Source organism: Nannobrachium achirus (genome assembly GCF_963921795.1).
Source record: "Nannobrachium achirus genome assembly, chromosome: 23".
Classification (NCBI taxonomy): domain Eukaryota; kingdom Metazoa; phylum Chordata; class Actinopteri; order Myctophiformes; family Myctophidae; genus Nannobrachium; species Nannobrachium achirus.
In genome coordinates, this window is record NC_137830.1 from 52,542,410 (window position 1) to 52,554,456 (window position 12,047).

General features: G+C 43.4%; 1 protein-coding gene across 1 annotated transcript in view; it reads right to left on the minus strand.

The window, feature by feature from the left end:
- Nucleotides 1–294, minus strand: part of def6c (DEF6 guanine nucleotide exchange factor c) — a 47,958-nt gene extending 47,664 nt beyond the window's left edge. The window contains exon 1 of the mRNA XM_080754744.1: nucleotides 65–294. Coding sequence (XP_080610870.1) covers nucleotides 65–160 — 96 coding nt within the window. The 5' untranslated portion in view covers nucleotides 161–294. The remainder of the gene's footprint in view (nucleotides 1–64) is intronic.
- Between the last annotated feature and the right edge of the window lie 11,753 nt (nucleotides 295–12,047).

Sequence of the window (12,047 nt, forward strand, 5' to 3'; positions counted from 1 at the left end):
CAAAAAAGAAGCCGTTAAAAAACGGTCAGTTAGTCTACTTTGGAGTCGTTTCGGAGGAGCCTACCTTGAGCTGGGACTTGGACACCTTCCCGCACTTCTCCACATCCAGCGAGGTGAAGGCGTACCAGATGGACTTGAGCAGTTCAGATCTGAGGTCCATTCTGTTCTGGAGGCGAAGAAAAGGTCTATTTTATTGTCATTTGAGAGCAGTTTGTTTGTTTGACTCAAGCGAAGCGCACCACGGAGAAAATAAAGCCCCGTACACACAGACAGTGTAGGGCACACAGCTGTGTGTGTGTGTGTGTGTGTGTGTGTGTGTGTGTGTGTGTGTGTGTGTCTCGAGGTGGAGATGCAGTTGCATGTAGCCTGCAGTCACACTGACATAGCAGGCGTCATGTGGTTTTTGTGGTACAATTACAAAATATATGAGCCTAGGCTATGGTTTGGTGGCCATAAAGTTGCATCAGAGAAGAAACCAAAATCTGTACACCCTTAAAGCAGTGGTTCTCACTCAACCTGTGGGTCGGGACCCCCATGCAGGGGGGGTCCCTAAATTATTTTGGGGGGGTCCCCAATCCCCATTATGATTAACTTAATGTGCAACATTGTTTTTTTTCTTTTCTCACTCAACAGTAAACACACCAACATAAAGTTAGGTGTGTAGAGGGGTTATAGCCTATGCACATTTCTAAAGTGTCAATTTGAGGACTTTTTAATACCTCTAAAATGACTAGTTAAATGTTGGCCAAATATAGAGGCAGAAATTGTGAAAATAGCAGATCTACATGCTCACAACGCGAGGCGTTGTGAGCATGTAGGAGTTGTGAGCAGTTTCCACCATCGTACCAGTCCCCAAGCGTGCTAACACATCATGCCACAATGACTGGAGACCTGTTGCCCTAACACCAATCGTGAGCAAGTGTTTTGAGAGGTTGGTAAGAGACTATATCTGCTCTGTGCTTCCTGCTACACTAGATCCATGGCAGTTTGCATACCGGAAAAACAGATCAACCGACGACGCAGTGGCCATGGCTCTCCACACCGCCCTCAATCACTTGGAAGCGAGAGGGAGTAACAACAGGTATGTACGGATGCTGTTTGTGGACTTCAGCTCAGCCTTCAACACAATTGTCCCTGCAAGACTTGACATGAAGCTCAAAGATCTAGGCCTTCACCCAACCATGTGCGGGTGGATACTGAGCTTTCTGTCGAGTCGCTGTCAAGTGGTGCGGATGGGGAATTTAACATCGGACCCAATGACCCTCAACACTGGTGCACCCCAGGGCTGTGTGCTCAGCCCCCTCCTGTACTCACTGTACACTCATGACTGTGTGACCACGTACAGCTGTAATACCATCATCAAATACGCTGACGACACAACCCTCATGGGGTTGATCACAGACGCCAATGAGACGGCCTACAGGGAGGAGGTTAACACACTGGCGCTATGGTGCCGGGAGAATAACCTCGCTCTCAATGCTGGGAAGACCAAGGAGCTCATTGTGGACTTCCGGAGGCCGAGGAGGGAGCACACGCCAATCCACATCGATGGAGTTGCAGTAGAGAGGGTCAGTGAGTTCAAATTCCTCGGCACACATATTGATGACGACCTGAAGTGGGACACTCACGCCACTCATGTAGTGAAAAAGGCACAACAACGCCTGTACTGCTTGCGGCGCCTAAAGAAGTTTAGGGTCAGCCCCCGTATCCTGAGGTCGTTTTACAACTGCACCATCGAGAGCATCCTGACGGGTGGATTTATCGTGTGGTACGGGAGCTGTACTGCTCTTCAGCAGAAGTCACTGCAGAGAGTGGTGCGGACAGCCCAGCGGATAGTTGGAGGTGAGCTTCCCTCCCTCCAGGGACTATATGACAAACGATGCGTGGCCAAGGCTAAAAGGATTGTCGGGGACATCCACCATCCCGGCCACGGCCTGTTCAGGCCAGTAACTCGGCCGCGGCCAGGCAAGCGGTTCCTTAGCCTCGCCAGCCGCACCCAAAGACTTTGGAGTACCTTCTTTCTGGCCGCCATTAGACAAATGAACAAACACTGAACATTACCTGGCCCGGACTATATGGCCATATGTCTGTGGCTATGTATTGGCATTTTGCACAAGTTTGCACTTTGCACAATTATGCACTTTGCACTTGAGCTTTTGCACTTTTAGGTAACTTAATCTTAGACTATTAATTAAGCAGTGTAGTTTTTAACAACTTAACACTGATTTTAATGTGGTATTTAAGACTGTATATCTGCTGCCTTGGTTTTAGCGCACAATGAATTTCACTTGCCTTTTACATGTAACTGGTATTGTTGACAATAAAGTTGAACCTGAACCTGAACCTGAGCATGTAGATCTGCTATTTTCGCAATATAACCATGTTATACAAAATGTAATGCCTAAACTCTTAGTGCTCGTCAGGGTGGGGGGGGGGGGGGGGGGGGGTCCCCAGTTAAAATGTGATTATTTTGGGGGTCCCCAGTTAAAATGTGATTATTTTGGGGGTCCCCAGTTAAAATGTGATTAAAATGTGATTATTTTGGGGGTCCCCAGTTAAAATGTGATTATTTTGGGGGTCCCCATTTAAAATGTGATTATTTTGGGGGTCCCCAGTTAAAATGTGATTAAAATGTGATTATTTTGGGGGTCCCCAGTTAAAATGTCATTATTTTGGGGGTCGGGGCCTGAAAAGGTTGAGAACCACTGCCTAAAAGAATGACTTCACCACTTTTCAATCTATCTTCGTATTGGCCTAATTGTTCCCACTATAATGTTCATGATCTGGACCTTGGGTTCCTACAAGCCAAAAGGGTTATCGCCCTTTCATGGAAAAAGACAGGGAAACCTAGCATCGCTCAGTGGTTTAGGGAACTATTATCTTTGTGCCTTCCTTTAGAAAGAATCACATACACTCTCAAGAACAAACAAGAGATATTTGAGAAAATATGGGGGAATTTTATTCAGTATGTCAAGGGCAACGATCTTTCTCATTTGATGGAGGAACCGGGAGATGTTTTCCCTCTGCAGCCACACTGACCCGGCCTTGTGGCATGTGGGAACCTGGGTGTTGATGGTATGTGTGCTCTGTGTGTCATAAGAAAATGTGTACATTGTTATTATTGTTATTTTTGTAATTCACCCTTTGTCAAGTCCCGCCCATTGTCCTGCCCCTCTCCACACCCATTGGTTGCTTTGACTTGGAGGGACATTCAGTGGGACATTCCATCCACTGCCATGTTAATTCAGTTGCTTCATATTGTTATTCTGTGTGCTCAATTCTAATTTCAAACTTTGTTTCAGTCAATTGGAGCTGCTCAGTGGCAGCATAGTGAATCAGCATGTTTTTAAATGTTTTTATTTATCCAAAAATTATGTTTTAGCTAATTCAACATAAAAAAGGCGGAACCAGGGCGGGACAAGGCAGATAGAGCCTGCTGGTTGGTCAGTCAGGGACCAACCAGGAGGCTAACAAAGGGTGAATTGTGTTGTTGTTGTTTTTCTTATATTGTTTTGCGGTTTTGTTACGGGATTGTTTTTGTTTTATGTTTGTATTAAAACATATGTTTGATGTTCCCTGTAAAAAAGAAAAAAAAACTCAATAAATATATTGTTAAAAAAAATGTTCATGATAAAATATCACTTTCTTTCCTACTTGGTCTGTCTCTCATTCTCATAGGAGGGCTGTGGGGGATCACGGCCTTGAAAGGTTGAGAACCACTGCACTAGTGCTGGTGGCCCGACTAATTAGCATACATTTTAGGCCCTACCCTACCCTAAATGTCAGTCGGGTTCGGGCAGAATTTGAGAACTCTACATAGTATTAAGCCCCTATCAGAGTCTGTGGTGAAGAGCCTACCACCGCAAATTTTAGTAAAGCTAACCACCTAAAGTGAGAAAACAAGTGTAGGCCATCATAGTCAGTCACGGTGAAGTCCTAACACTGTGACTGACTGGTCTAGATCAACCAATCAGTGAACGGGTTGATGGGCCGATCTGTCTGATAGTAAAAACAGAGAGATGTGTCGGGGTTCGCGGTGGATAGCTCTTCACCGCGAGTAATGACGCAATGTTGTAGTTTTATGACTTAAAGATGGGGTGCCATGATTTTTTTCCCCCTATAAAACATGATTATCTACTATTATGTTTATACTAGGAGGATGATTTTTCCAAAAAAGTGTACAGACGAGTTAAAATGATGTTTTTATGTGGCCACACCCACGAGTTCATTGGTATGCATGGTTATCATGGTGGGTGGTGACACAACTGAAGTTAGCCACACCCCACCATGTTGGGTGAAGGTTAATTAGGGGAGGGGTTGAATCTGTGATGTAATAAGTATCTGTGTTTTTGGACCGGCACGTTTGACCCCACAAGGTGGCATCCTCCAGCTAAAAACACAAATAAAAAGAGAATACATAATTGCTCATAACAACCACACCAGGGGGTCTAATGTAGTACTGTCAAACCTCCAAGACACATGAAAAACAGAAAAAGTACAAAACTATGGCACCGCCCAGGGGCGTCAATTGGGTATGGCAGGGGTATGCAGCTGCCATACCCTGGGTCCAGGGTATGGCAGGGGTATGCAGCTGCCATACCCTGGGTCCAGGGGGGTCCAGGGGTATGCAGCTGCCATACCCTGGGTCCAGGGGGAAAAATAAAAGTTACTTTTAAATATAAATCCATGGATGTCTCTTTGTCTATCTGGTCTGGTTGTTGTGTTGTTAAATTACAGTAAAATAACTACAAATGCAAAATTTTACAAAATGGTCACTTGACAAAATGGTAGTCTATATTCCCAGGTTCCACAGGTCAGCTGCACAGGTGCATTATTGTTAATTGTGGCACGTTAACTAACATGCCAAGTTTAGCTGCACTTGAACAACCGTTCCAGGCTGCCATATCCAGCCCAAGAAACCATAGAAAAAAAATTTACTTCTTAAAATAAATGTATCATGCCTGTTGCTAAGGTATGGCAACATGACTGGTGTCGCGCGTGCAATACACCAGTCATGTTGCCATACCTTAGCTTTTTCTGAACTGACGCCACTGGCACCGCCTCTTTATAAGAATACTCTATGCCAGGGTAAACAGGGACACTAGTATCAGACTAGACAATCAGCACATAGCATGTAGACAGATCAATTCACTCACTAGGTCAATAGGTCAATAAGGTCAATAGGTCATGCATCGCACATTGGACTTATTGTGACACAAATAGTACACAAAGTCTCTCTCCTTCGCTCCGATTTATTTAAGTTTCAAGGTAAACAATACATTGTATGACATTGTATGTCTGTTACACATGCAGTTTAAACTGTGAACACAAACTATTAACGTACACCAACAAACTGATTGATACAGTCTGATCCTCTTGCATCGGTTAATGAATCAGTACATGGTTGGTTGGCTCTGGGTGGGCGGGGGGGGGGGGGGGGGGGGGGGGGGGTAGGGGTTGGGTTGGGGTTGACTCTGGGTGGGTGGGGTGTTGGGCTGTCACGATATGACATTTTACATGACGATTAATTGTCACTCAAATAATTGGCGATTAAAGATTTAATTGTGTTTTTGCCGTTGATAATTACATTTCTGTTTGGCTTTAGGCTTTCAAGTTGTACATGGTAGATATGAGACATAACCTAAATATACAAAGAAATTACTGACATATTTGACAACGTACTACTACTTTGATAGTGGAAATAGCCGATCTACAAGCTCACAACGCGTCGCGATGCGACGCGTTGTGAGCTTGTAGATCTGCTATTTCCACTATTATGACGATTATTACGATTATGACAAAATAATTGCGATAATGTCAAATAATCACGATTAGACGATTATGTAATAATTGTGTCAGCCCTAGTGGGGGGTTGGGTTGGGGTTGGCTATGGGTGGGAGGGGGGGGGGGGGGGGTGCGGGGGGGTTGGGTTGAGGTTGTGCTTCTATCCAGAAACAAGTCCTGTTCTGTTTGTCGTCTCTTTCAAGGGCAAATCTCCAATGACCTTTTGTCTCAGGAGGAAGAAATGACGTGTCATTCCATACAGTCATAACTCAATCCCCTTCCACTTGGGCATCCAACCAGGATGGACCCTCTAATATAGGGGCGGGGCATAGCTCAGGGGTAGAGAAACCGTTATTAGAGCACGAAGGGTTCCCAGTTCGAATCCGGGCTCCCCCTGAGTTAATGTGGAAGAGTCCTTGAGCAAGACTCTGAACCCCACATTGCTCCCGGTGAGCAGGTTGGTGCCTTGTATGGGGCTGTTAAGTATGACATCATTTTGTAGGCAGAAAAGAATTTCTGCCCCCAGTTTCCGTGAATCTTTTTTACTATTTACACATTTTTCTTTTCTTTGTTGTTGAAAGGAAAGTGTTAGAATTATACTTTAGTCGTTATTTTTGTCTCGGATCTGTTGAAATAGCGAGGGACAGAAAATGCTCTGGGGGCAGAGTTCTCCTCTGCCTACAAAATGATGTCACGGCTTAAAAGCCCCATGGTTTCCTCTGCCATCGGTGTATGAATGTGTGTGTGAATGGGTGAATGTAATGCACAATCTATGTAAAGCGCCTTGGATAAAAGCGCTATATAAATGCACCATTTGCCATTTAATGAGAATCAAGTCCTGGGCTTAGTCTAGAGCAGGGGTCTTCAAGGGTCTTAGTCTAGAGCAGGCCAGGGGTCTTCAAGGTTTTCAGGCCAGGGACCCCTTAGAAGCAGGGACCCCCTCTACATATTGTATAAATGCGTTATGCAGATTGTTTGACTGTCATCAGTCTATGTTGGATTCCTGTTCATGTTTTTTTTCCCCAGACATTTAGCCACTTCAATCGTCGATACTTTCACTCTGTACTTGGTCTGCTCTTTGACCTCTACACCAAACCTCTTTGCTGAAAATAGCAGATCTACAAGCTCTCAACGCCTCGCAGTGTGAGGCGTTGAGAGCTTGTAGATCTGCTATTTTCGGCTAAAGTTCTCAGAATAGGAATAGGGATGCGAGGGTTCAAAGTTTTTAATTGAAAATAATTATCCTATCACACTAGGATCGTTGTGGCCCCCCTGTAGTAACTCTGAGGACCCCCTAGGGGTCCCGGTCCCCCTGTTGAAGACCCCTGGTCTAGAGGCCTTTAAAATGGACGACAGGCAAATCAGCTGAGTTTAAAGAGTTACAAACCACAACACGGCTAAAACGATTATAGTCTAACATTTGAGTTGTTTAAATTAACCATATATTATGTTACATTAATTTCAGAACATTGCATATTTTATCCATGATAATAAAAGTATTTCACTCAAAGTTCACTTACTAGACTACTCCTTGCGTGCACTGTAACTAGGGCTGTCAAAATTATTACATAATCGTCAAATCGCAATTATTTGACATAATCGCGATTATTTTTCATAATCGTCATAATCGTTTCCATGTTGAAAAATGTGCATATTGTTTTTTTAAAGTAAAAAAAAAATTGTGGAAATAGCAGATCTACAAGCTCACAACGCGTCGCATCGCGACGCGTTGTGAGCTTGTAGATCGGCTATTTCCACTATCAATGTTCTTTTTTGAGTATAAAGTTTTCAAATATGTCAGTAATTTCTTTGTATATTTAGGTTATGTGTCATATGTACCACGTGCAACTTAAAAGCCTAAAAGCTAAACAGAAATGTAATTGTCAATGCCAAAAAACACAATTAAATCGTTAATCGCAATTATTTGAGTGACAAATAATCGTCATGTAAAATGTCATATCGTGACAGCCCTAACTGTAACATCCTCAGTGGTAATTTATCCGTTTGTAATGCGGAGCGTTTGGTTCCATTTATACCCTCTCGGAGACCAATGAACACAGGATTTTACGGCGGGTACAACAAGGCTGCTGCCGATGCATTTTATGTTCACAGACAGAACCGTCAGAGCTTGAAATTGATCTTATCCTTCCTGTGCCTCTGATGCCATTTTCTATAACGAGGCATGGATTATTTTTTGTTTTGTTTTGTTTATGATCGGTCAGATATGGATGGTCCACACTGATTGGTTCATGCTCAACCCACTGCTGGTAGACATCAAACATATCATTTACCAAATGTCTGTCTGTCTGTCTGTCACAGCGTTTCTCCTCAGTGGCTGGAGCAATTGATCTGAATCCGTATCACCATTAGCATATGAACAGACCTGACAGAACGGCAAAGCCCGTTTGTCACTTTCACAAATCATATGCTGTATATTAGCATTTTTATGGTGTATCTTTTCTGCATCTAGCATGAGGCATATCTAATTCTGCATGCAGAATAGATATATCTATTCTGCGTCTAGCATGAGGCAACATTTTTAACCAAAATCTTTGGTGTCTGTCTGAGTGTCTGGCCCTGTTACAGCGCCACCAGGAGGCAGGTTTGAGTAAAACACATTTTTGCACAGTACTCCTACAGATTTTGTCCAAAAATCATGCAGATAGGGGCTTTTAAGCCGTGACATCATTTTGTAGGCAGAGGAGAACTCTGCCCCCAGAGCATTTTCTGTCCCTCGCTATTTCAACAGATCCGAGACAAAAATAACGACTAAAGTATAATTCTAACACTTTTCTTTCAACAACAAAGAGAAGAAAAATTTGTAAATAGTAAAAATAGTAAAAAGATTGACGGAAACTGGGGGCAGAAATTCTCCTCTGCCTACAAAATGATGTCATACTTAACAGCCCCATAGCCATTAAACGAAACGGGTAGGCTATTTCTTACATTGGTGCTCCTACATATTATCATGCAAGCACCAGTTAAAGTTAGGCCATCCCTCATATACTGTGTGCACAATGCTTTGAACGGGTAAGGGCTAGTTAGAATATATTTCACACAACATGTGAATCATGTGGGATACATACAGTATACATACAGTATACAAGCATAACACATTTACAAGATCAATACTAATATAGGGAGGCTGAGATGGATTATAATGAGTACAATTATCTGGATATATTAAATATTGATCCAACTTTGCATTATGTTGTTCCCGAAAAGAGGAGTACACTTAACTGCAAAATCCAGAGTGGTAATTTAACCCTGAAAATATACAAATGGTCCTGGGACAATTATGTTCAGCGTTGAAATATACCACTCATGGCTTTTGCTTTGCACTGTACTGTACTGTACTGTACTGTACTGTACTGTACTGTACTGTACTGTACTACTAACCCCTCTGCTAGCCATACTGTAGCTTTATATGTTATATCAAAGCAAAGGAAACTCAGAATAATGAGCTGCACATTCTCACTAATGCAGGGGTCTTCAACGTTTTCAGGCCAAGGACCCCTTAGTTGAGAGAGAGATGAAGCAGGGACCCCCACAACCTGTTCATAGATTCCATATAGTTTCATTTTTTGACGGCACAATCATCAGTGTATTTTGGATTCATGTTAATGTTGGTTTTCAGATATTTAACCACTTGAACCGTCAATACTTAATAAACTTGACCTTTCACTCTGCACTTAGTCTGCTCTTCCCCCCCTCCAAAGCTCTTTGCCAAAAATAGCCGATCTACAAGCTCACAACGCCTCGCGCTTGTAGATCGGCTATTTTTGGCTAAAGTTCTCAGAATATAGATGCTGGTTAATATAAAAAAGGGGGAAAAAACAAGTTTCTATCACAAAAAAGATTTGGAGGACCACCTTTAGTAACTCTGAGGACCCCCTAGGGGTCCCGGACCCCCTGTTGAAGACCCCTGCACTAATGTAATCAAATAAAAAGCAGTTTGATGGAGACACAAAATAAATCTTGTATTCTCACATTTCTTCAAAAGCAAAAGGAGATCATTTTGACCGGACATGTTTCATGCATGTTGGCCACTCAAAGCACTTTGTGCAATGCAATGCATTATGGGTCGTAGAAGGCATGTAGTGAAATGTTGCACTACTAGAGTCAAACTCTTTTAGTTTTTATGCCTATAAAAAGGAAGTCGGTGCCTGTAAAATATACAATTCTGCAGCAGGAACCAGAGGGACCCCCTAGTACCGCTAGTACTACAGTAGTTCTAGAGGGACCCCCTAGTACCACTAGTACTACAGTAGTTCTAGAGGGACCCCCTAGTACCGCTAGTACTACAGTAGTTCTAGAGGGACCCCCTAGTACCGCTAGTACTACAGTAGTTCTAGAGGGACCCCCTAGTACCGCTAGTACTACAGTAGTTCTAGAGGGACCCCCTAGTACCGCTAGTACTACAGTAGTTCTAGAGGGACCCCCTAGTACCGCTAGTACTACAGTAGAACCAGAGGGACCCCCTAGTACCGCTAGTACTAGATGAGGGACCCCCTAGTACCGCTAGTACTACAGTAGTTCTAGAGGGACCCCCTAGTACCTAGATAACCTACAGTAGAATGCGATCAACACAATCCTGAGTTATTTTTTGTGTTCAATCTGTTTGAGATATTTTAGTATTTCAGCATGTATTAGTGATGCGTTTTGCATCATATGATGCAAAAGGCATCACTGACACTAGTCATGCTGAAATACTAAAATATCTAAAACCACAGATTGAACACAAAAAATAACTCAGGATTGTGTTGATCGTGTCCCAAACAACAATAAAATAAGATCTGGTTGTCCCAGAGGTGAAGCGGCCCTTTAAGTAGGCTTTGGGAATCTTTTTGAGGAATAATCCAAGGGGCAACTTTATTTACATGGTCTGGTCTAAAAGAAGGGGTTAACGTGTCCCAGTGTGGCTGTACCTCTCCATGGATCACTATAGTAAGGGCAACATAAAGCCTGTACCTCTCCATGGATCACTATAGTAAGGGCAACATAAAGCCTGTACCTCTCCATGGATCACTATAGTAAGGAGAACATAGAAACATCTGCAAAGCAAATCGTTACCAAGAAATGTCTTCACCAATGTGTTTCTAAAGGTGTGTAATAATATGTACTAAAAGGTTGAAATTCAACTCCCGGGGGAAAAAATGATTCGTGTTTGTGTCCCATTAACTTTACTATACAGGAAAAAAATACAAAAAAAATATATATGCTTTAAGTAGCATGTGAGGGGTCAAACTAGAGGTTTTTCATGATGCTGAATCCATTGCAAGCATTTGTTTTGCACAAAAAAACATTCCGTGGGCTACAAATGGCCCCTACAAAACGGTAAAAAGTGATGATTCATCACTAAACCATCGTTTTGTGGGTACGTTTTTTAGCCCAAGGAATGTTATTCATGCAAAACAAATGCTTGCAATGGATTCAGCATCATGAAAAAAACCCTAGTTTGACCCCTCACATGCTACTTAAAGCAGATTTATTTTTTGTATTTTTTTTCTTGTATAGTAAATTAATGGGACACAAACACGAATCATTTTTTTTTATGAGGTTTCCCCCGGGAGTTGGATTTCAACCTTTTAGTACACATTATTACACACCTTTAGAAACACCTTTAGAAACACATTGGTGAAGACATTTCTTGGTAACGATTTACTTTGCAGATTGGTCAAATATCTTATAACATCCCCTTACTACTAGTGTGCCGCTACGAGTCGTGGATGCCTCGGTGCCAACCTGTTGGCCAGCAGACAGATCACTAGTGTGGTGCTAGGAGTGGTGGAGGCCTCGGTGCCAACCTGTTGGCCAGCAGACAGATCACTAGTGTGGTGCTAGGAGTGGTGGATGCCTCGGTGCCAACCTGTTGGCCAGCAGACAGATCACTAGTGTGGTGCTAGGAGTGGTGGAGGCCTCGGTGCCAACCTGTTGGTTAGCAGACAGATCACTAGTGTGGTGCTAGGAGTGGTGGAGGCCTCGGTGCCAACAGGTTGGCCAGCAGACAGATCACTAGTGTGGTGCTAGGAGTGGTGGACGCCTCGGTGCCAACAGGTTGGCCAGCAGACAGATCACTAGTGTGGTGCTAGGAGTGGTGGACGCCTCGGTGCCAACAGGTTGGCCAGCAGACAGATCACTAGTGTGGTGCTAGGAGTGGTGGAGGCCTCGGTGCCAACAGGTTGGCCAGCAGACAGATCACTAGTGTGGTGCTAGGAGAGGTGGAGGCCTCGGTGCCAACCTGTTGGCTAGCAGACAGATCA